This window comes from Microtus oregoni, unplaced genomic scaffold, assembly GCF_018167655.1.
Source record: "Microtus oregoni isolate MIOR12 unplaced genomic scaffold, Mior012 000028F_ref0000031, whole genome shotgun sequence".
Classification (NCBI taxonomy): Eukaryota; Metazoa; Chordata; class Mammalia; order Rodentia; family Cricetidae; genus Microtus; species Microtus oregoni.
The window spans coordinates 24,246,252-24,272,138 of NW_024543087.1; the positions used below are offsets into that span (position 1 = coordinate 24,246,252).

General features: G+C 46.7%; 1 protein-coding gene across 4 annotated transcripts in view; it reads right to left on the reverse strand.

Annotated features, from left to right (window-relative positions):
* The window catches only part of Dzip1l (DAZ interacting zinc finger protein 1 like), a 39,276-nt gene extending 13,691 nt beyond the window's left edge, over nucleotides 1-25,585 (reverse strand). For 3 of the 4 annotated variants that reach the window (XM_041676746.1, XM_041676745.1, XM_041676749.1), the window contains exons 1-8: nucleotides 25,277-25,585; nucleotides 22,369-22,480; nucleotides 14,066-14,641; nucleotides 11,655-11,739; nucleotides 8,742-8,860; nucleotides 7,959-8,120; nucleotides 3,363-3,491; nucleotides 349-411 (exon numbers count right to left, since the gene is read on the reverse strand). In XM_041676746.1, coding sequence (XP_041532680.1) covers nucleotides 349-411; nucleotides 3,363-3,491; nucleotides 7,959-8,120; nucleotides 8,742-8,860; nucleotides 11,655-11,739; nucleotides 14,066-14,566 — 1,059 coding nt within the window. In that variant the 5' untranslated portion in view covers nucleotides 14,567-14,641; nucleotides 22,369-22,480; nucleotides 25,277-25,585. The remainder of the gene's footprint in view (nucleotides 1-348; nucleotides 412-3,362; nucleotides 3,492-7,958; nucleotides 8,121-8,741; nucleotides 8,861-11,654; nucleotides 11,740-14,065; nucleotides 14,642-22,368; nucleotides 22,481-25,276) is intronic. The other variant, XM_041676747.1, reaches the window with a different exon arrangement.
* Nucleotides 25,586-25,887: the final 302 nt, after the last annotated feature.

The window sequence follows — 25,887 nt, forward strand, 5'->3', positions numbered from 1 at the left end:
CCAAGGCTCCCTGCCACACTTTCCACACCCACCATGCTGGGGTGCTGAAAAGGTGTTGGTCCAAACTTAAATGTGAATATTATTAAAAACCCTCATGTAATTTGCTCGGAAATCCGGCTCCGTGAATTCATTTGGGGACCAGAAACTTGGGCACAACAGCTCCTTGCTAAAGAATCTGCTGGATAGGCAGATGACCCCATTTGTATATTAAAGGGGACTGACAGCCATGAGCAGTATCCACAATACACCTGACAACCAATTCTAGACAGAGAATGGGACAGAGAGGGGAATGCTGCATAGGGCGAGGTCACGGGAAAGCAAACTTTCCCGCTAGCCAACATCAGCTACCTCTCTCCTCTCAGCCGCCCGCTCTTCGTGCAGTGCCTTCATTTTTCTCTTCCATTCTGCTTTCTGAAAGGGAGCAAAAGCTTGTTAAATGGAGCCTGCTATGCAGTAATAAACTATAAAATTATGACAAGTAAAAGGTACTAGCTCCTGGTGAGACAGAATAGAAAAACCGAACCAATTTGGGGGGGAATGGAAACATAGTGGGAGAGAGATTACTGACTTTGTGTTTGAACAAATGGCTAACTGACCAGGAAAAAAATAAAAGCTTGCATGACTGTTTTAAGTCAATATAAACTAGACAGATCAGATAATTACACATAAAAATCAAGACAGCAAAAAGATAATGGTAGTGATTAAGGCTACAGAATCACTCAAAGAAAACACAGGAATATTTTCTTTTTAAGTCTCAGAGCAGGCACAGTAATAAAGGACAGATGGAGAGGCTGAGGAGATGTCCAGCAGTCATGGAGGGTCACCGCTCTTGCAGAGGACCTGAGTTCAGTTCCCAGCACCTATATCAGGCGGCTTGCAACTGCCTGCAACTCCAGCTCCAGGGGCTCCAATACCCTCTTCTAGCTCCTGCACCTTGACACATGTATGCAAATACACAGAGACACACATACACATTAACGAAGATGCAAAGGACTCTTTAAAAAAAGACAACTTTTACCAGAGAAACCAAACAACAATAAAGTTAAAAGACCAATAGAAGACTCGGGAAAAATATCCACAACTAGAACAAAAGCTGGATTAATTTCCACGAGGAGAAGCAAAAGGCCAGCGCAGTAGGTCAAGGCTGTAACTCCAGCAATTAAAAGCTGGAAGTAGGAAGGTCAGGAGTTCAAAGTTAGGGTCCTTCTCAGACACACAGTAAGTGGAGCCCAGGCTACATAAGACCCTGTAGCAAAGAGTGAAAGAAAGGAAGAGAAAGCAAAGAAAAAAAAAGGGAAGAATATGAACAGAGTTCAAGTTCACAGGAAAAGAAAGGTTGTGTGTGTGCATGTGCGTGTGTGTTATATTGTGTTTATGTGTGTGTACAGGTATGCTTGCATGTACATGGAGGCCAGGTGTCACTCTCTGTCTTATTTTTGAGATAGGGTCTCTTGCTAAGTCAATTAGCTAGATGGATTGAGAGCAGTGAGCTGTAAGCCCCAAAATCTTGCCTGTCTCTGTCCCCTGGCTCTGAGGTTCTAGATGCACGCTGTTCCTGGCATTTATGTGGGCATTAGAGATCTAAACTAAGGTCCTCATGCTTGTATTGTGAGCACTTGACTGACCAAGCCATCTCCCCAGTAATAATGACTTTTTGTGATGTAAAAAAAAAAAAAAATCTATGAACCATCTGTGTTGGTTAGAGATTTTGTTTGGTTGTTTTGTGTTTTTGTCTACTTAACACAAACTGGAGTCATCTGGGAAGAGGGAGCCTCAATGGAGAAAATGCCCCCACCTGACTGGTCTGCAGGCAAGCCTGTGGGGCATTATCTTAACTGATGATCGATGTGGAAAGGCCCAGACCACTGTGGGCAGTGTTATCCCTGGGGTGGTTCTGAGCAAGACTCAGGAGAGCAAGCCAGTGAGCCGTGTTCGTCCTCGAGGTCCCTGCCTTGGCTCCCCTTGATGATGGACTGCAACGTGGAAGTGGAAGCCAAAAAGTCTCTTTCCTTCCCAAGATGCATTTGATCATGGTATTTAATACAGCAATAGAAAGCAAACTAGTCTGCGGTGGTTTGAATAAAAATGGCCCCTCATAGGACCACAGGAAGTGGCGCTCTTAGGAGGTGTGGCCTTGTTGGAAGAAGTGCACCACTGGGGGGGGGGGGGGGCTATGAGGTCTCAGAAGTTCAAGCCAGGTCCAGTGTCTCTTTGCCTCTTCCTGCTGCCTGTGGATCCAGATGGAGAACTCTCAGTTCCTCCTGCAGCATCATGTCTTCCTGCCCGCTGCTTGCATGCTATCCACCATGATGATAATGGACTAAATCGTTGAAGCTGTAAGCCAACCCCAATTAGATGTTTTCATTTATAGGTTACTGGAATCATGGTGTCTCTTCACAGTGATAGAAACCCTAACTAAGACACTGTGTTGAAGGCGTAAGTCATAAACAATGCCACACCAGTTTGGAATTATGATTAATAGGGTGGTATTTATTTAAAGGGGAAAAAACTTACAGATCACCGTCTGCCCTCTGCGCAACCAGGAAGTGAGTCTAGTCGCCAGCAAGAGAGCGAGGAGAGGGAAGTGGCCGCTTTTTTAAAGGGAGAGAGACCACGCCCCAATGGGCTGGTATCTCAGCGGCGATAGGCTGGAGGAGTGGGAGGATCTCCCGTAACACCGTGTCATCAGTTTCAGAGCCTTTCTGCAGACAGACTTCCGGCTCTTTCCCAACCACCTTGGAGAGCGGACGCAGGAGCTCATGCTGGGCTGTGGCTGACTGCTGTGGTCTTAGAGAGGATACGGACCTCCTCTGCCTGGACTTGAGTAAGGTTCTCCCAGTGGTGGCCAGAGTGGACTGGGTATGAATCTTCCCAGCTCGATTCAGTGACCTCATAGTGATGGCCAGATAGGAGTCTGCACACCACAAAAACTGGCAAGTGGTTTTTTAGCTCTGAGCTGATACCTAAGCATTCGCTACCACACCACAGACTTGTCATAAATATCTTCACAGCCCAGGACACTTGCACACTTTCTGAACTGTTTTCAACCTTATCAGAATGAAAGTTGGGACAAAGATGTCTAAATGACCCACCTGCATTTGCATATATTAATACATATCACACACACACACACACACACACACATATATATATATATATGATGATTAAAAGCATCGCCAACCTTGCGTGAAAACCATATATTCAGTGCTTTCATGCCGAACAAGGCCTGAAAATATAGAACTTTGATGTCTCTCAACTTCACCAAATCCACAAGGCAAACCGAGGCCTCTGTGAGGATGGACAGATTCCTTCCTCGTTGCTCTGGAGAGAAGGGTGTGGAGCAAACATCAGCTCAAGCTCACCTGGACTTCCATCTTCTCTCGGAGGGCCTGGAGCTCCTGGGCCTGCTTGAGTCGCTCCTCGGACTCCTCATCCCGTAGAGTCCCGAGGTGGGACTCAGTCATACTGTAGGTCTGCAGCACCTTCAGCTTCTGGAAAAGCCAAGAATCATCTCATTAAAGGAAGCCCTAGACACGACACTGGCTATATACCTTCCCCAATACAGGACCGGAAGAGTGACCCCTCAAAAGCCTGTCCATTTTGCCCTCACTACTCCTGTGTGCCTGCAGACAGCCACACAAATCAGCAGTCCCCTCACTAGGGGTCTCCCAAGCTCAACCCCTGAACAACAGGAGCACCCATTGATGGTGGGGGGGGACTCGTATTATTTCAGTTACAGTGAAATTCTGATGTCCCCAAGTTCTAAGCTTGCCCAGCTCCTGGCCAGTTTGTTCCTAGCTCTAAATTAAACTGAAAAACGCCACACTTAGGGCCCATGTGAGAATCCCTAGCTCCCCAAGCCATGCCCTGAGGATCCCTGTTTCTTACACACACACACACACACACACACACACACACACACACACACTGGCTGTCACCAGAAACAGCTATTTAGCTGTTTTTGGTTTTGCACAGTATTCAAAGCCATGCCATTTATATCTAGTGATTTTTTTTTACTTTTTTTATTATTGATTCTTTGTGGGGTTTACATCATGCACCCCAATCCCGTTCATCTTTCCATCCCTTCATATCTACCCTTTACTTGCCACATCCCCCCAAATAAAATAAAATTTAAAAGAAAAAAACTAACATACAAAAAAAAGTCTCAGTGTGGAAGCTGTAGTGTGGCCCAGTGAGTCACACAGTATACATTTTAGTCCACACATCTTTACTTGTAAGTGTTCATTACAATGACCCATTGGTCTGGCTTGAGGCCTCTGGCTTCTGTTATTCCCTTGATATTGGGTCTTCACAGGGATTCCTCTTGGATATCGTATTGCTGCCTTGTGTCATGGAGACCCTGCAGCTTTGGATCTGCAGGTCCGGCCCCTTCCCATGCTCCAGCAGTTCACAGATAAGGGAGATGTGTCAGTCCTGGTCAGCCCACCAGCTTTCCCTCATCAACACCACCAGGGCCAGTGCTCTGGCACTGTCCCAGACAGCTCGCCCACTGCAGCAGGCAGCAAGGAGCAGGGCCAGCTTTCCTGCTCTCGGCCCTCAGGGCCAGCTCACCCACCCACTCCCACACCGTCAGGGCCAGCTCTATTGACTTAGTGATTCTTGAGCTAACACTGTACCAGAGGAGAAGGCAGGCACAACAGGATAAAAGACAGAAGCCCTTTCCGCCGACCCATGTTACACTAACAAAGCCCATTTCTATCCCCACACATAACCCTACGATAAACCTTATTCCAGCTTTAGGAAGCTTTGAGTCTGAGTTTACTTGGTGTTCTTGATAACTTTTCCCAGCCACTGCTTAGGCAATACCAGGACAAAATGTTAATCATTTTCCAGCTTGAGTATTTTTGTTGGCAAACGCTTTAGCAGGGGCCAGAAAACTTGGGGGGCAAGGGGGAGGGTTCTGACATGCCACTTCCGCTTTCTCTGTCGCTGTGTAGCGCACCACACAGCTGGCCCTTTGCATGGCCAGGGGCTCCTGTTAGCGTATCCGCCAGCAGTTTCGCCTACCCCATGTATCCTTATGTTCTCTCTGCAGTCAGGCAACTCGGCCAAAGTGCTCATGCCTCTGTGCCAGGTAAGCTCTAAGGAGCAATGCTGTCAACGCGCACTTAGCCCTCCTCAGTCCTCCTCCCGTCAGGATGCTGTCTGTGGTTTTGAGGACTATCTCATGGTACTTTTCCAATCATTCTGAACAGATTTTCACCTTGTTTCCCCCAGAATTTAAAAAAGGATGAATTGGGCCGGGTGGTGGTGGCACAGGCCTTATCCCAGCACTCGGGAGGCAGAGACAGGCGGATCTCTGTGAGTTCTAGGCCAGCCTGGTCTACAAGAGCTAGTTCCAGGACAGGCTCCAAAGCTACAGAGAAACCTTGTCTCAGAAAAAAAAAAAAAAAGGATGAATTGACAAAATAATTATCAAACAATACTGATAATCTTGTATCCAATTAGATCCCTATACTTTACTAAAATAAAATGTTGAAAGGAGGTAGGAGACATAAAAGCACAATGTGAATATCTTACAAACAAGCAAAAAATAAATGCAATCGTGGGGTGTTCCAGTATTAAAAGGATGTGTTCTGAATCAGAAAGGGAGCCACAGCTGACAAAGGATCATGTCATTTTCTGAGACTCAGATTTCCTAACTAAAAGAAATTTTTTGGCCCTTGATGAGGTGATTTCTGAACAGCAGCCTCTGATTCAAATCAACAGTTATTTATAAATGCCTCCTGAGCAGGCAGCATGTTGGGAAGTATCAAGTCAGGGACACTTAAAATCGGGAACCATGGGTAGAGAGCTAGTGAGGAGCAGAGAGCCACAAGGAGTAACAGCTTCCCATCCGCAGAACAGCCCTAATCCAGCAGGGAGCACTGTGTTGGGAAGGCTTGAATAATAACAGATCTCTCTCTCTCTCTCTCTCTCTCTCTCTCTCTCTCTCACACACACACACACACACACACACACACACACACACACACACAAACACACACACACACACAGAGAGAGAGAGAGAGAGAGAGAGAGAGAGAGATCCTGTCTGTCCTACTATGCCCCCTCTCTGCTTTTCCATCCCATGGCCATCCCCCTAGGAAAACAGGCCGGTATGTATCTTTAGGCAAAACATGGAGTGATGGCGAGAAAAGCAGTTGACAATTCACTTTCAAAACAAGGTTCTCCTGATGTGAGAAGGACCAATTAGAGACCAGGACTCCATGCATGTGTGAGAAGATGCGATTCAGCAATAACTTTAACAAGGTCTTCCTGCATAAAGATCAGCCAGCAGAAACAAGACCTTGGAATTTTAAACGCTATGTTCAGACCTCAGCTCCATCTCTTTCTAGTTGTGTGAACTTGAACAAATTATATGGTCTTGGTTTCACCTGTAAAAAGGAGTGTAGTATACATTTTTAAAACAAAGTGAATGCATGCCACACACACATTCTCTGCCCATCCCCTTCTAAATGAAAAAAAAAAAAAAAACAACAATAACAACACCAGAAACAGTGTTCTGCAGAGGCAGGGAACAGTAAGGCCATCCAGTAAATGCTACCTATTATATGCAACTACAACAGGACCCTCCCCCATAGAGCCAGAATTCACCAGATATAAGTCAGGAAAAAATGTTTTCATTTATGTTCCGTCACATTTTTTTGCCCAATGATGAGAACTCTTTGCAAAATAAGGTCCATGTTCTAGAGAGTTCTAATTAAATGCCAGATAGTGGTATGTACTTCAAATGTGCTAATTTAAAGCTGCTACAAATCTGTCGCATACAAAAGAAACTAAGGCACAGGGATGTAAAATAACACTCCCAAGATCACATAGCAAGCGTGAGGCAGAGCAGTACAGGTTTCCCTGAGCACTGGCATCTGCTGTCCAACCTTATACCGTGTCAGCTCCAACAACAACACAGTAAGACCCCAGCAGGCGTCAGGAAGACCAGCAACAACTTCTGAAGGTGGGATGAGACCTTCATAGGCAAAGTGCTTATTGTACAGACGTAAAAACTAAGTTCACCCTGACACCGTGCCTCATGCTTTTAAACACAGCACAGAGGAGCCTAGTCTATCTATCTACATAGTGAGTTACAGGATAGCCAGAGCTACATAGTGAGACCATGTCTTAAAAACAAAACAAAACAAACAAACAAAAAAAAAAAAAAACCTGAGTTCAACTCCCTAGCACCTATGTAAAAGCCAGGTGCAGCAGTGCAGCTGAGTAAAACCAGGGACTGGAGCTGGAGAGAAGCTGATCCTGCAGGTCACTGGCCAGTCACTCAAGTCAAAATGGGGTCTTCCTGTTTAGTAAGAGACCGTGTCTCAAAAAACTAAGGTGCAGGATTTAAGTGTGGTGGTGGGCTCCTTTAACCCCTATACTCTGGAGGCAGAGGCAGGCGGATCTCTATCAGTTTGAAGCCAGCCTTGTGTATATACTGAGTCCCAGGACAGTCAGGGGTCTGTTGAAAGACCTGTCTCGAACAACTACAAAGTAAATGAATAAATAAAAAACTGAAAGTGGAAAGTCTGAAAAGATAGCTCAGCTGGTAAGAGCACTTGCTGCTATTACAGAGGACCCAAGTTCAGTTCCCAGCATCCACATAAGGCAGCTCACAACAGCCTATAACTTCCGTTCCAGGGAATCTGATGTCCTCTTCTGACTTCCACAGGCACCCGCACATATATGTGAACACACACACACAAATACCACATCACACACACACACTTATACGCACACACATGTACACACACTATAAAATAAGTCTAAAAAAGAAGATACAGAAAGATGGTAGGAGACATCTTATGTCCATCTCTGGTCTTTACATATGTGTGCATGGGCAAACCAATATGCATACACACATACACAACATGCAAAATTAATGTTAAGAACAAATAAACAGGCTTACAACAAAATAATTTCGAAAAGCTGTTTGTGTTGGGTACCTCTTCTAGTGTGGAGTTCTGGTTGGCAACCGTTTTAAATTCATCCCAGAATAATTGTTTCAACTTGTCTATTTCCCCATAAAGCTTGCTCCGCTCCTTTTCTTTCCACTCATCAAACTTTTTTCTAGCTTCTATTTCCCTCTGACGAGCCATCTCTATTTCCTAGAGAAAGAGAGAAAGAGCAATATGATGATTACTTCCACATTGTACCAAACATTTGCTGAAGACCCACGAAGGCCTGTTCTACATGTATAACACGATGGGGATCCAGAGAACTCTCCACCCTCAGCTCCTGTGGTGTAGACCCAGAGGGGTCCACTGCTAGACAAGTCTTAGGTAAACTGGAAATTCCCTTCAGGATAAGACTCGTTTTCTCTTTCTTTACAAGCCCTGGTTGGTACTTAATAAACTCCTGCTAACAAACAAACGAGCTAATGCATGGAGGAACGGGAGTTAGTGTTTTTAACTCCATAAATATTTATAGCTCACCTGTCCCCAGCCTAGAATCTGGAGCTTTCAAACCCAGTTACCAAAAACTGTGAGCCAACGAACACAAACCATTATGTTCCAGTTCAGATGCCTTCAGCATCGCTACACAAAACACCATGACCTCTGCTCTCCTTTTGGCCACACAGGTCCTTTCCAGACGAACCAGAGAAGATGGCACTCTATCTCTGACTTTCAGTTCAGAAAAAAACAGTGGGAATTCGGGCCCTGCGGGAGTCTTATGCATGGCTGGGCACAATGCCCTGAGTCTCCCCAACCTTTTCCCTGCACACCTACCTGGACCTGCCGCTGCCGCTCAGCTTCTCTCTGGGCTTCCAGCTCCCCTTGGGTCCACTGGAGCTTGGCCCGAAGGTCTTCCAGCACCTCCACCAGTGGCTGCTCCTGTTTCTGCTTTCCTGGGGGCCACACAAGGAGAGGTGAAAAGGCAACAATGAGGCCATCCTCCCTCTGCAATCACACCTCAGTCTGACAGCAACTTCATAACTCATTGGCCTGGGACAAAGAGCGTATCCCCCACCTCCCTGTCCCTCTGGGTCCCCAAACTGCAAAACAAACCTGGAATAGCTCTCAAGTGGGGAGTGTGGCATGGACTGAAGATGAACTGTGACAACACCAAGGGCTTAGCACAGTGTCGGGCATGACCGCTCTATAAATGCAAACCCATAGTAACTGTACCTTAAAGTACTTTGACAGTAATGATAGATGGACACAAAACAAGTGAGCAGTGGTCCTCTGCCACCCTTTAATACAGTTCCTCATGATGTGGTGACTCCCAACCACAAAATTATGGCGTTGCTACTTCATGCCTGTAATTTTCCTACAGCTATGAAACTGTGTTTTCCAATGGTCTTAGGCAACCCCTGTGAAAGCGTCGTTCAACCCCAAAAGGGGTTGCTATTCATGGGTTGAGAACCACTGTATTAGAATAACAGATAAAGAATAAGTATCAAGTACATTTTCTGACTTCTAAATGGAAATTACCAGGTACTCTTGTTAAAAATCAAGCTTGGGGTTGGAGAGATGGCTCAGAGGTTAAGAGCATTGGCTTCTCTTCCAGAGGACCCAGGTTCGACTCCCAGCACCCACATGGTGGCTCACAACTGTCTTGCAACTCCAGATCCAGAGGACCCGATGCCCTCTTCTGTCTCTGCAGGAACCAGGCACACATGTGATACACACATATACATGCAGACAAAATACTCATATGCATAAAATTAATCTTTTAAAAAATGTTTCCAAATAAATAAGGTAAAATCAGCCTGTTCTTTGAAATAGGCACTGAGCTCTAGGCAAGCAACCCCACCCCTACCCCCTACCCCCATTTTAAAATTTTATTCTAAGATAGGCTCTCACTAAGTTGCTCAGGTGGGCCTTCCAGTTCTCTTGCGTTAGCCTCCTAAGTGACTGGGACTAAAACCTATGCTACCAGACAGGGGAACAAGCAATTTTGGAATGCAGGGTTATCTCAGTTTGATAAAGTAATTAAGGGTAACTGTGGACTAGAAGAGCTGGCAATAACAATTGAATAACACATTTCCCAGTGCTGGAGAGACGGCTCGGTGATTAAGAGCACTTGCTGCTCTTCCCGAGAACATGAGTTCTGTTCCCAACAGCTATGTCGAGTACCTCACAACTGCCTGTAACTCCAGCTGTAAGGGATCTAATGCCCTCTTATGACCTTTATAGGCAAACACACACATACACACACACACACACGGTATACACACACATAAATAAAAATTAATCTTAAAACAGAGGAAGAACAGTTCCTTCTCCTTCTAAAAAATACAGAGATTTACATAGAGAATGTTAATTCCCCTGTAGTACACAGTAAGGAGATTCTTGAGTTATCCAGTTATTCTACAGGAAAATGTAAAAGAAATTGATGGTCACAACAGGAAATTTTATTCAGTCATTAAAAATCATGTTTTCACAACTCCTGCCTAGTATGCAAAATGCACACTTTTGAACCCCATTACTTTGTACAGCCAGGTATGGGAGCAAACATCTGCAATCCCAGAACCTTGGAAGTAGAAGCAGGAAGATCAGGAACTATACTAAGCAAGCTCAAGATCAACTCTTTAAACAAAACAACAACCAAAAAAAAGCAGGGCATTAGTGGTGCATGCCGTAATCCCGGCATGTAGGAGGCAGAAGTAGTGGATCTCTGTGAGTTCGAGTCCAGCCTGGTCTACAGAGCAAGTTCCAGGACAGCCAAGAGTACGTACGTACGTACGTACACACACACACACACACACACACACACACAAACTCTCTCAAAAAACAAAAAAAAGCAATAGTCAAAAGTGATTTCATATGCTTGCAAAAACATGAAGAAAAGTGCATCAAAATAACTGCCAGCGATAAAGCACATTGATCTTATTTTTATTTTTCTATGTATCACAATATAGTTAAGTTTCCATAATTTTACAAGTTTTATATATTTTTATAAGAAAACAAGAAACTAGTATATAAGACATAGACTATTTTCCTTAATAATCCTCAATATAGAACTTTGAAGAGATATATAAGTACATAGTTAAATAATACTGCTTTAAGCTAGCTCGCTCTCTTCTCTCTTTCTCCCCCCCCACCTCTCTCTCTCCCTCTCTCTCTCTCTCTTTCTGTATGTGCCTGTATGTGTGTGTGTCTAAGAACTGAACCTAGAACTTCACTCATTCAAGCAAAGCCTAAATTACTGAGTTACATTTTCAATTCTAAAATTCATTTAAAAAAAAAAAAGAAGGAATTACAATGATGAAAAATAACGACGCTTTCCCAATGAAATTGTTGTGTTATATTATTTGTTTATTGTACAGATACTTCTGTTGAACTCAAAAAGCATATGTAAATGTATGGGTACAGTGCAAAGCCTTGCTGCTCCTTTTGGAATTTGAAATGGTAAAATTAAATAAAGTGATTAAGTCACGATAAGCGCCAGCATACAGAACAGCCATAGAACTGGTCTGACTGCTCATTTGCCCCATTTATGCTCACAGCCAGCCTCAGAGAGCTTCAGACGAGGCAGGGAGACTAAAGGTCCTTCAGACACAGTGGATGGTATGAAAACCCAGACAAGACTGCACTGCTCATATGGAATCTCTAGGAGGCTCTAAGGGCAAGTTCATATGGATGGGCCCCACTCACCAAACCCTAGCCTAGCAGCTCCCAGATGTTTCCCGGACTCACCGACTTCTGCCGCACCTGCATGCCTGCGCTGGATGTGGCCCCGGAGAAAGGTGGCATTCATGAATGTCTTGTCACACAAATGGCACTACACAGAGGGGGAACAATCGGAAGAACTGGATTAGATCCCCCAGACAGCATGGGACTTCCCTGTATTGAAATTCTGCCTCCACGGGGCCCAAGGGCTGCTTCAGAAACAGGAATAATTTGAAGGGTTTGGAGGGTGTGAAACCCTGGGTTCAATTCCCATCATCACATAAATAAAGAAGGATGGTAGAAGTGGGAAAGGAAGGAAAATAGGATCCCTGATTTTGAACAGAACACAAGGCCAGTAAAAATAACCACCATATATATGTCCTAGCCGTCCTTACAACTGAATGTGACCATGTCACTAAATTCCAGTCATTACAAACAATTATATAATCAAAAATGGTATATAACAACAAAAGTATATGCTCAACTATGTTCATAGCAGCATTGTTTGTAATAGCCAGAACCTGGAAACAATCTAGATGCCCTTCAATGGAAGAATGGATGAAGAAAGTATGGAATATATACATATTAGAGTATTACTCAGCAGTAAAAACAAGGACTTCTTGAATTTTGCATACAAATGGATGGAAATAGAAAACACTATCCTGAGTGAGGTAAGCCAGACCCAAAAAGAGAAACATGGGATGTACTCACTCATATTTGGTTTCTAGCCATAAATAAAGGACAATGAGCTTATAATTCACGTTCCTAGAGAAGCTAAATAAGAAGGTGAATCCAAAGACAAACATATAGTCATCCTCCTGAATATTAACCTTCATCAGGCGATGAAATGAGACAGAGACAGAGACCCACATTGGAGCACCGGACAGAAATCTCAAGGTCCAAATCAGGAGCAGAAGGAGAGGGAGCACGAGCAAGGAACTCAGGACCGCGAGGGGTGCACCCACACACTGAGACAATGGGGATGTTCTATCGGGAACTCACCAAGGCCAGCTGGCCTGGGTCTGAAAAAGCATGGGATAAAACCGGACTAGCTGAACATAGCGGACAATGAGGACTACTGAGAACTCAAGAACAATGGCAGTGGGTTTTTGATCCTACTGCACGTACTGGCTTTGGGGGAGCCTAGGCAGTTTGGATGCTCATCTTACTAGACCTGGATAGAGGTGGGCGGTCCTTGGGCTTCCCACAGGTCAGGGAACCCTGATTGCTCTTCGAGCTGATGAGGGAGGGGGACTTGGTCAGGGGAGGGGGAGGAAAATGGAAGGCAGTGGCGGGGAGGAGGCAGAAATCCTTAAATAAATAAATTAATTAAAAAAATGGTATATACATTTTCTAGGAGGTGACTTTTTTTTTAAGTTCTGGTAGCACACACCTTTAATTGGAGTACTCAGGAAGCAGAGCCAGGCAGATCTCTGTTACTTGCAGGACAATCACAATGGACAGAGTCTGCACTGACAGATTCTGACCACTGAGACTTCACAGAAATAAACCTCTAGTTATAGGAGGAATATAAGTAGGGTGGGACAAGAAGATACCCCACCCCACACTAATAGCCTTGCCTCCAAACTATGAATCTCCTGAAAGCCTAAACTAGCATGAACTATAATTACATTCAAGAGTCTGCCTGTGACAAGGATTAATGTCTCAACCTACGTCTCTGGTGCAGTAGATTCAAACATTCAAGTGCTGTACTGGCTATGAATTATTACTTGTCTGAATTATGAAGTAATTTTTCTAAAATGAGCCTGCCTCCACTACGCCTTGCCACACATGTGTCACTAGCCACATGCATCCATGTACACATGCCTTTACATGGCACACTCAGCATAAATTCAGACTCTATCCTTGTACACACACAAACACATACTCACATCCTCAGGCACATACACTACATAACCCTCATTCATTCACACATACACCATTATGTAAGCCTCCATATGTACAGACAAACATTCACATCTTCACTGGCTCAGGACATACAAGACACACATCATAAATGCATGCTTATATTAGTCTTCTTAGCTGTATCCATCGTGGTAAGTCAGTTCAGCACACATTACATAACACGTATTCTACAGATACAGATATCACAGAGGTGCTTCAATACACAGTTAACACACCCACACGCACAGATACAAACCTCATGCAGCCACACCTTCACACACTATGCATGCACCCTCTCCACGCACAGGAGTACTCTGTATGTATAACCCTGCACACTCGTCTCTCACACACCTGCTCTACACTTGCATAACACTGAGCCCAAATCCTCAGACTTTTCAGAAAGTCATCTCTACAGTCTGCTCCTAACTGGTGAGAATGGCCTCCAATCGTCTTGTGGCCCAAGGCAGTGCCGTTCTGTCTGGCCTGGTGCCTAAGGTGCACAGTCTAGGTGCCCCGCCGCGAAGAATCCTCACCGTGTGGTAGCTGTGGGCGCCCGTCTGCAGAAGCAGCTGCTGCAGGGTGCTGATCATCTTTCGCCGGCGCCGGCTCTCCTCCCGAACACCCCTGAGCTCATCAGCCTGGCGCCCCAGCTCCTGCTGGCCGCGCTGCTGCTGGCCCAGGCTGGCCTGCAGCCGCGCTTCGAGCTGCGCCACACTGGCACTTAGGCAGTCCTGGCAGTGCAGCAGGTACTCGATGATAAGCTGTGCCAGGCGCAGCACCTTGAGCAGCACCGGGTCCACAGGCTGCCTACAGTGGTTACACACCTCTCGGTCCAAGTTACAGAAGGTGACACCAGCAATGTTCTCCTGCAGAGTGGCCACGTCCAGCTCCCGGGCCACACGGTCCACGTCCACAGCGCTGATGCGCCTCCAGTCTATGCTCTCACGGCGAGGCTGGAACTTGAAGGTGGGGAGTGTGTAGACCCCAGATAGTGGGCCACTAAGGCCCTCAACAGCCGCTGCTGGGTACTGCATGGGCAGGAGAGGCTCTGGGCTGACCACGGGGGTAGAGGGCCACCAAGGCCACTGGCCAAGGAGCTGAAAGAGGACCTGAAAAATGGAAGAGACCCGGTCAGATAGGTTCGAATGGCTATATCTTCCATATATCTGTTCAGCAAAACCTAAAGCAGGGCACAGTGAGTTGTCTATATGAGAGCTACTCAGGGGCTAGAAAGACAGCTCAGGCTAGGCTCACAACCAAAAATATAAAAGCTACTCAGTACGACGCACTGATTGTGTGACGTGGATACAATGTGGGAAGGAAACGTGGGCCTTCCACTGCACAGATATGTATCCTCTGCCTTGGGCAAATCTCTTCATCTTAAACCTCCTGTGTCTGTGGGAAAGCAGGAAACCCACATGGAAGGACCGTGGTGAGAAGGGAGGCAGATGACACACTCAGCCCGGGGCCTGGCACATGGTGGGGTCCTCAGGAACCCCTACGGAACCACTGCAGTACTGCCTGGCAAGGAATTTTGTCAAGTGTACAAATGGTCCAGTTACTTGGGATAAAGTCCAACAACTCCCCCAGGAATGGCAGAGCCATTTAATGACAGAACTGTGCCGTTGGTTACATCACATTCTGGTAGAGCATGTCTGGACTACATTTCCCAGCTTCTCCCGCAGTAAAGTGTGATCATGTGACTAAGTCCTTTGTCCAGCCCAGCCAGAGAGGCTTGGGAAAGCCGCTATGTCTCTGCACAAATTGTACTCAGTCTATGACCAGCCTGTTTGTTTGTTGCTTTTTTTTTTTCCTGCATTGAGGATTACACACAGGGCCTTAGGCATGCTAGGCAAATGCTCTAATGTGGAGCTTCACTCCAAGCCCGTTAACAGGATAGAGAAAAGAGCTTTGCTTTCCTTATCTTTCCCACAAAAAACTGGGATTCTATTTCCTGTACTCTTGGTAGGTATGCTTGCCAGCTTTTTGTCAAACTAGAATTATCTGGAGTTAGGAACTACAATTGAGAAAGTATCTCCATGAGATCAGGATGTAGGCAATCATGTGAGGTGTTTTCTTAACTGATGATTGATGTGTAAGAGTCCAACCTGTAATGGTCTGTCCTGTCCCTTTAAGTGACAAGCCCCGCCCACTCCCTCCCCCTTCCTCTGAGGCAAGCCTGCAAGCTTGATCCTTTTCCATCTCTCTCCCTTCTCTCTCCTTTTCCCTTCCACCCCTCCTCTCTCTCTCTCTCTCTCACCCCCTCCCCTTCCCTTCCATAGCCCACTAAATAAATACCCACTTTCTTTGCATGGTGTGCCTATCTGTTTCTGTCTCTGACCCTCTGCACTGCTCCCTGCCTGGGACCCACTGGCCCTCATGACCTGCCGCTATGCCCCTGGGGAACCGCAGCATTTTATCTAAACCATAACACAACCCACTGTGGCGTGTAGCCCTAGAGTGTATAAAAACACAAACTGAGCAAGCCATAGGAGTGAGCCAGTAAAGACCATTCCTCTATGGCTTCTGCTCCAGTTCCTGCCTTGAGGAACTGACTTCATTTAGTGACTTCCTTTTGATGAGAGCTGTAAACTGAAATAAACCCTGTCCTCCACAAATTGTTTTTGATTGTGGTGTTTTATCACACAATAGAAACCCAAACTAAAACAGTAGGCATAATTTTTTCTGTCTTAAATTTGACAATATCAATGGAAATTCAAAATTAATATACTACTACTAAGAATTATAAGCTGGGTAGTGATAGCACATGCCTTTAATCTCAGCACTTGTAGACAGAGGCTGGTGGATCTCTGAGTCTAAGGCCAGCTTGGTCTATAGAGGGAGTTCTATAGAGGGCTACATAGAGAAATCTGCCTCAAAAAAAAAAAAGAAGGAAGAAGAGGAGGAGAATAATAATTATTATAAGTATATAGTAGAATGACTGTCTAGCATTCATAAGACCCTAGATTTTATCTCCAACACTAAGGAGAAAAATTGAATTTTTAGAAAAAAAAAATCACTTCTTAAAGATAGGCCAGGTGCATGAGGACCTAAAATCCCAGATACTCCGGAGGTTGAATCAGGAGGATCAAGAGTTCAAGAGTTCAAGACCTGCCTATAGTATAGAGTAAATTCAAGGCCAACCTGAGTAAGTGTCCAAAAAATAATCAAGAGGGACAGAAGCCCGGGGTTGTAGCTCAGTGGTAGAGCACTTGCCTTACACACACAAAGTCTTGAGTTTGATCACCAACATGCACACACACACACACTTAATAAAAAGGTGAATTAAAATTTACCACATAGACAAACTCACCTGCACAAACGTGCCTATGAAACAAATGCCATTGCAATATTATTATTTATACAAGTAATGTACAAGAAAATATATAACAAAGTGAAGTACAGCAGGCAGTAGTGGTGTATGCCTTTAATCCCAGCACTCAGGAGGCAAAAGCAGGCCTCTGAGTTCTAGGCCAGGCTGGTCTACCAAGCAAATTCCAGGATAGCCACAGCCACACAGAGAAACCCTGTCTCAAAAGAAAAGAAAGCAAAGTACAATATGGGATACAAATAATATTTCTATACAACAAAATACTCTGTTGCAACTCATAAGGGCAAGACAGCTTTTATATCAATAGGGAATAATGACTTCATATGTACACATATACACACATACATGTATGCCATTTCTGGTTTAATATTAATAAAATCACATTTAGTAATAATTCAAAAAGATTACATAGAGATCGATCTCATTGGGATGAATGTCTGAGCCCAGGGGATAAATAAAAGGATCGATGGTGGGCAAACAGATAGCAGGTAATTAGACAGAATAATGAGCCTTACCCAGCACTCACCAGAGTGATTTACAGCCGTCCTGACTATGTAAAATGTGCACACTTGCTAGTCTTGTGATTCATTTACGCGCCTGATTTCCTAAGCACGGGCTTTCTCAAACAGCCAAGAGCTACTGGCACTGACTATTTGTAGGAAGTGAAAGTGGCTGTTAGAGCTTTACTTTTTTTTAGTTTCCACCTCTCTGTTATTCAAACTTCTTCCCACCATTACCTATTACTTTTATTACTTTTGAACTATAATAATTAATAATAATAATACAGTTTTTGCCCTTGCAGACTGAGAGTCTAAGGTGAGAAAAGGTACAAGCTTCCCCATTTACCAAGTTCTTTCCGGACTATGTGATCCAGTCTTTGAAATGCGATCCAAAGGTGGAGAAAAAGTGTTTTCGTTTATCTTCCTTGACAACTTGACCTGGGCTTGGAGTCACCTAGGAGACACACCTCTTAGCTTGTCTATCAGGCGGGTGTTTCCAGAGAGGATTAACCACGAGGGAAGCCCCGCCCCAGATATGGGTCCGTCTGCTGGCCTGGAGTCCCAGACTGAGTAAGGCAGCATTCTCTGCTTCCTGTCTGTGGAAGCAGTGGTTAGCCACCTCACAGCCCTACTTCCAGGCCTGTGCCCCACTATAACAAGCTATTCCTTTAAGTAGTAAGGCAAAAGAGACCCATGTGTCCTTAAATTGGTTCTGTCAGGTATTTGTTAAAACAATGAGAAAAGTAACTACACAAAAGGTGGCGAAAGAAAAGAAGCCTAGAAGAAACAGTGGGGCTAGGTGGGCAAAGAAGGAGCTCTAGGAAAGCCTGTCCCTTCTGAACTGCCTTCCTCTGGAACAGAGAGTGGCAATGGCCAGCCCAACTCCACCTGCTTCTCGGGACTATGAGAAGCGGGTGGTGGTGGTGGGGAAGTTGGCCACAGAGGTAACACCAGCATGCTTCATGCAATCTTTACGTATGAATCTACAAATAGATATGTTATACCTAGTCCATTACACATCACGCGGGAGGAGAGAGACAACATTATGGGTTCCAAGGATTTTAATAATTTGCCACAAGAGAGGGTCACTGATGGATCAGGGCTGCAGGACAAGGACTCGGGAACCTTCTTTTTCCTGGCCACCCTGAGTGGGGGCAGAAGTGGGGTTTATAAGCATAAAATTCACAAACATTTGTTGCCAAGTTACGGTTACAGTTTTCACCAAGCAGCCATCAAAGATTAGGGGTTTCCTTGTGTGCTCCATCATTGTCAACTGACATACGTGCAAGTCTTTTAGCCCAACCGATCGGATTCATTTGTTTTTTCTGTTGTTCGGACCAACCGTGTTTCTAGAGATGCATAATCACTATTTCCATGATTTAGGGAGAGGGGGCTGGTCTCAGCTCCCCTAGGGCTTGGGAACCTGAACTCTATTTCACCCTACAGGTAAAATGAAGATTGAAGTCAAAATGGCAGTACTCAAGCTAAGGTGCTTTTGCCTGCTCCCTTCACATACAGTACCATTGTACAAACCAAACTGGAGTCTGCAAAGGATGTTTGGTCTTCCCAACAAGGGAAACTTGAGCTGAACTGCAGCTACACGTTCAAGTCCATCCAAAGTTTGTGGGCCTGAACTATTCAACTGTAATAAGGTTCTCCTCTTGAAGTTTTACTTCGACTAAAGGCCCACCCCTTTTCCTTTAATTCACTCATTGACGAAGTCTCCCCTTAATTATTGTCTACCTGTTTAGGCTTAGCCCAGCTGCTAACACTGTGGTAGTGTGGGTTGTATTACCCACACCACTGCACCCCACCTTGGGGTTCAGTGTGGCTCCTTGCTGCCACTGTGCTGGCTGCAAACTTCTTTGGTTGATCCTCAGACTGGCCACAGGATACCTTGAGCCTAGCTTTTCCGTTTCCTTTCTCAGATACTCTTCCAAAAACACCATCTAGCATAAGCATCCCGCCACGGCCACCAGAAGACCGGCACATTTCTGTCCCATTCCATGTGTTAGGTTGCAAGCCAAACAGGAGCTGTCTGACACGGTACTCACCATGCTTAGCTGCATGCCACACCACCAGAGCCCCGGAGACGACTGCTTACAACAAGCCCTACCTCTGAGCAACAGAAGGTTACCAGGCGTGCACAAGGGTAACAGGACACCCGCTTCCTGTCCTCCCAGGTCTGAGAACCTCGCTCTTTAACTATTTAAGCTTGGGCCTCCCGTGTTTGCCAATAGTCCTCTCTCTAATGATAAGGACACACACAGCTCTCCTGCACCAGCTCTCTCCTCTCTCTCTCTCTCTCTCTCTCTCTCTCTCTCTCTCTCTCTCTCTGAACGCTCCTGCCAGCTTTCCTGTTCAGCAATGACTATTCTTTTGCCTTTCCTTTAAGGCAGGGGTATGGGTGTCCCTGATATTTCATCTGCTGTTCACCTTCGGCCCATGTCTCACTGTATGCTCCTCAAGATGAATGAGTTCATATATCCACCACTGCAGCTACTTTGCTCTTACTGAGCCTCAGGCTACCCTCAAGTTTCTTTGCTTAGGTCCTTTCTGCCTCTTTCAACTATTGGATCCAACTCTTCCAAACTGCTTAGATTTCAAACCCAAGTTCCAACAGTGTCAGCAAAGTAGCATTAAATACATGAGATGCAGCTAAGAGAAACCTCAGTACATGCTTGATGACAAACTGACTCTCTGCCCCGGTGTCTGGAACGCAATAAAGCTGTGGTTCTCAGAGTCCTCCACTCCCTGGACCAGCTCCCAGTTCATCATCTAAGAACATGTTATAACCCAGAACTAGGGCTAGGAGCTAGCCTACTTGGTAAGGGGTCTACCCCCAGACGCATAACAACTGGCATCTGCATTCCCCAGAACCCACATAAAAGCCAAGCATGATGGCACATGCATGTAACCCCAGCACGAGGGAGGGGACAAACATGGGCAGATCCCTGGAATCCAGTGACCAGTCAATCTAGCCAATCTGTGAGCTCTGGGTTCAGCAAGAGACCCTGCCTCAAATAACCAAGGTGGAGGGCCCATAAGATGGTTGGTTCATCAGGTAAAGGACATACCTCATAATTCTGATGACCTGAGTTAGGTCCCTGGGACCCCCATAAATGTGGGAGGAGAGAAATGACTCCACAAAGTTTTCCTCTGACCTCCATGTGCATGCCACACCCCCTCGTCTACATCACACGCACACACATACACACACAAGGTAGAGGGCAGCAGAGGAAGACACCCTCTGCAATGGAGACCTGAGGATCATGGCGATGGGGAGAGTTTCTCAAAACAATTCCTAGGGGTCAGAGCGATGGCTCAGCCGTTAAGAGAACTGGCCGCTTGCAGAGGACTCCAGGTTCGATTCACAGCACCCACATGACAGCTCACAACTCCCGGTCCAGGGAATCCGAAGCCTTCTTCTGGCCTCTGCAGGCATCAGGCAAGTGTGTGATACGTAAACATACATGCAGGCAAACGCTTGTACACATCAAAACGTATTTTTTAAAAACTTCCTAATGAGCTGACATCACATCCTGAGTAACAGGGAATGAAGATGCTTGCCCAACGTCCAGATTCAAACTCAAGCAGCCCAACTCCAGCCTGACACTTATCCACTGCTTCTGCGGCCCCTCAGGATAGACTGCTCCCTGCCACTTCCTTCTGTTCCTGCGCAAAACGGACACATGCTCCAAGGCTCGGCTCATCCTGACTGTCACCAGAAATCCCTTCCAGGCCCAGAGTTCAAATTTCCTGGCTCTTCTCTGGGACCCCAGAGCACTGAGAACTCACTCTGGTCCATGTCAGCAAAGGACTCCCACGCCCTTACAAAGAGCTCCAGGCACCGCAGGTCAGAATGGAGGGGCTCCCGGACAATGGCCCCTGCCAGTGTGAAGGAAGGGGAAGTGGAGATGGAGGAGGGAGAAATGAAACATCTCTGAACTCCAGTTCTAAGGTTTTACAGGTTGTCCCGGTTAATTCTCACAGTAACCCATTACACAGGTGAAGAAATTGAGGGTGGATACGGAGGGGCATGATTTTCCCACGTCACCTAATTACAGAGCCTGGCTCCAGAGTTTAGTCTCTGAAAAGATAAAAAATACGCAAAACTTACCCTAGAGAGTGATGTCAGGGTAGGATCCAAGAAGGGGTCCCCACCAAGACACTGCTGTGGCCTTCCTCCCCATGTGCGCCCCAAGGCCTGAGATCTTCAGGGGCTACACATTGTCTTATTCCTGTCTGTTCCTTCCTTATTCCTGTCTATTGCATCGCCATCTCTGACCCATTTCCTGGTGGTTATTAAACTGAGCAAAGCTTCCAAAACCGTATACTATTTGCCTCGCAACTCAGTGTTCTTGGGACTCTGGGGAAATGAGGCGAGGCCCACCAAGAGTGAGGATCAACAGGACAAATGAGTTAGGTCTTTCACTTGGACTCACTACAGGGAAATGCGGTCACACTGAAGTGTTGGATGCCTTGACCACCAGCAGTCACCAATTAGTCCCACTGGCTACTACCGGCTCTTGTGGGCGGGCTCAGGCACATCAGCGAGTCTTCCCGCTGCCCAGCACGGCTGTCAAGCTATGGCTCCACAGCTTGCTCTCCTAGTGTCTCTCAAAGCTTTCTGTTCACAGCGAAAGCAAACTTCATAAACACTGTGAGGGGACGGCCTACTCTGCTTACATAGAATTCTGAGGGTAAGTTCTCAATTCATGAGGTTTTACTGCACCCCCAAAAGTATCACTCCTATCTCCTTCTGTGACTCTAAAGGTCTGGGGGTCCTGGCTTCAAAAGGTAGGCTAGGAATGTGGGAAATCATATACATGGTGATCTGATGGCTGCAGCTGTTATCAAGCACCTACCTGCCAGGCACTGTACCAGACTGAAGGTGCTATTCTGTCTGACTCCACAAATCTGAATTACAACCAACCTCCCAAAGATGATTACAGTGATGGCATACAAATGATAAGAATTATTTTCCATTGTGGGAATACAGTACCTGGGCTTTCTCCAGCAGAACGGAAGGGCTGCAAGCGCTCACAGCCAATCATGACAGGGTCAGTGCTGGAGTCCTTAAATCCTCAATGTACTTCAGCTCCAAAGCCTGCTTCCTGGTAAGGATAGGCAGAAGACAAAGCCACATGAGCGTGTGGCTGGTAACCAAGAAACCGCACACCCCAGGGGCAGGGACTCGGCCTTCTCCAGACTGAGCTATCAGCAGACTGTTTTCCCACATCTGGGAACAGAAACACAAAGGAGCGATGATTCACCAGCATTAGGAAACCTGAGGCTGTGTTACCTGTATCTACACGTTCTGATGGGGTTCAGGGAAACTCTGCAATCCGACTTTACTCTCATGAGTTAGATCCAAATGGAGCTTTATGCTAGTATTTCTCTCCACTATGAGAGAATGTTCATTTCCCCTGGTGCAATTCCACACCCAATGTTTAAAAAAAAAAAAAAAAAGTCAGCGGCAGTGTTTACTACCTTCCAAGCCAGCGGATCCATGAGGGAACAAATTCCGGAAGCTGTATGGCTCTTCTGCCAAAGTAATATTCACAAAACTGCCCAAACATCAGATTCTTTTTTCATTTAAGTGGCCTCTAAATATCTCACTGTCCCTTTCTTCCTCAAAATGAAAGCAAGAGGAAGGTTCTGGAAGGGCCAGGCTTCTCCAGGCTGCGGGCAATCATTTACAAACTTGCTCTGGCTTCCAAGCTAACTTCACAGCGCCTGCCCTGGGGAACTCCCGGCTTGTCATTAGTGCTAATTGTCATGGCTGCCAAGGAAACCTTCCCACAGTTTGCAAACAGGCTCTCTGCACACCAGAGGCCAGGGAGTGCTGGAGGCCCTGATGGGAATGAGCTACGAAGCTAGGAAGCGAGGACTGCAGAACACTTTCCACACACTCTAGTCTAGATCTTAGAGCTTCTGGTTTTACTGAAGAAATGTTTTCTTAAAAATTAAAAAGATGTCTAGGGACTGTATCCACTCTCAGGACTGCCGAGCAGCAAAAGAGAGATCCGCTCCCAGAGGCTACTCCTTGTAGCCGGCCCCCTCTGCCCAGCAACTTTGAAACGGTTTCCTCTTTACTGCTTGTTGGTGTGGGTGTGCCTGTGGGCACCCAGTTCAAGGTGTGCCTGTGGGCACCCAGTGCAGGGCCTTGCCCACGCTAAATATGAGCTCTACCACCAAGCTACATCTCCAGCTCCAAGGAGAAGTTTTTAAATACAGTACCAGGAGAGCACTTACATGACCCCTACAGGTCAACCATACTCCAGGGCAGGCCCTACTTACAGGAACAGAGGGATAACACAATGGGGGGGGGGGATCTCAAAGTTGGGTGGGTAGGGAAGTGAGGGTGGAGAGGGCAAGGGAGTATGATCAGAATACCTGTGGGAGATTCTCAAAGAATTCAGAAAAATATTTATAAAAGCGTATTGTGACTGTTGGTCACAAAAAGATTTTCTTTAAAATAAAAGTGGAGGTGGAGCCCTAACAGACGCCTCTTGAGAGTATCTCAGAGCAGAGGACTAGGGCAGCATGACCTATTATGCCAGGCACAGAAGTGTCAAAGACAAACAAAACCTGCTTCACATTGGAAAGAAAACTGACAGGCTGTACCAGTGTTTCTTGTCTATTAAGGCGTTGTTGTTTCCTAGCAGAATTTTCCATCTTTAGTCTGGGCCAGACCCCTCACTAGAATCGCCAGCTCTGGTAAGAGGCAAGTGCTTGATCTGCCTGGTTGGCCACACTGCCTTTCTGCAAAGAGGCCACAGGCCATTCAGAACTGCCTCCTCCCCCTTCTCCACTTGGTGATCTGGGTGGCCAATTACCCTTCTGACAAAAGTTCAGCTCCCAAGGTAGAACCCACAGCCCAGCTGCACAAGAGGTTCTGCTCCGAACCTGAGACCCGCATCTAAGACCACAGGAGGCAGAGGTCTCCTGGTGCTTGGTGCTAGCAGACAATCTCAGAGCAAGGCTGTTTTCACCTGCCAGATCACACCTGGGAGGGAAGGAAGGAGGTAGTAGTAGTAACCATCTTGCTCAGGAGACACAACACAGGCACAGTCACAGGCAGATGGAGCAGGCAGGATTCAAACATCTCACACTCACTAGGCCTCACCTAATTCTGCTAGAAATCAATTCCTGGGGACATGGCCAGGACAGCACAAGCCCTGGGCCCTTGGGGATCCTTTGTAAAGGCAATCAGTCCTACCCAAGCCCCGTCCTCTGTTCCTGCCTTGTACACTCTTGCCCTATGCCTACCCAGTCTCCCGTGGACTTAAAATCACATTCACCTCCTTTTGCTAACGCTGTACCCCTGCTAAACTTCAGCCAGGGACCGGAAGCTGAGGAACTAGAGATGCCAATGTTTGTTCAAAATTCATCTTGTTAGAAACCAACCCCGCCCCACGACTCCCGATCCCTTCTCTACGGAACTCAGATCGTCACCCCCTTAGATCCTTTTACTGTTTTCAAAAACTCCATTCCCAAAACCACCCTTCCGAAGAAGACGGGGTTGGGGTGGGGGTGGGGCAGGGGAGTTGGGTATCAGTCATCCCATTCCACGCTTCCGAGCATGAGAGTTCTACGGCCGGCAAGGCACCTCAGTCCAAAACAATCCGAGGCCGCTGGGATGGAGGCACAGGGAGCTGGACGTCGAGAGCTCGGTTCCTGGCTGGGTGACCGCAGCCACTAATGTTTAACCTGCGCGCGCAGCGGCCGAGTAGCGCCGCTTGGAACCACGCTGCCTCCCGCGGCTCCCGGCTGGATTCCAGGCATAGTTTTTCCGGGGAGGCCTGGGTCACCCTGGGGGTTGCCCAGAGCAAGGACTGGTGATTTGAGGTCTGGGAGAGGTGCCACGTCTTCACTCACCCCACCCACACCCACAGGTCCAGACTCACCTCATCTCCAGCAGTGCAGTCCGAGGATGCTGCCAGTCACGCGGACGCAGCTAGTCGAGTGCAGGGATCCTGCACGCCTCTCTACCGCAGTAGTAGCTCAGAGCCCAGGGTCTCCGGTGCCTCTCACCCCCACCCACAGCAGAGGCGGAGCCTCTCCCCAGCGCCCGGGAACAGCTATTTTTAGAGCTGTAGGGAAAGGGGGAAGGAGGGGCTGCCTCTTTGACTCCGTTAACAAAATCCAGCATCCCAAGTTCGCAGGTCTTGGTGGGCGGCAGGACAGACTCCTTTGTCGCCATCTCTTCACTTCCACATTTCACCCACGGCAAAGGCAAACTAGGGCAGCTGCTGCTGTCCCTGGCCCTCTGCAAGCATCTCTGCAGCCCTCCAAACTAAAGGGATTTGGCCAAGGCCCACATTAGGAGAGACTCCAGAGTGCTCGGGTTTGGTCAGATGGCAACAGCTTTCCGGATCCCTTTTCCGGATCCCAGAAAGCTGGGACAGGAGTTGGGGGGAATTATTTTCTCTCTCCTGATACTGGCCCTGCTTCCTTCTCCTTATGGCTCATTAATTTTAAGTTGGAGGTGGGGGTTGTATCTTAAGGCCTTCCTCTC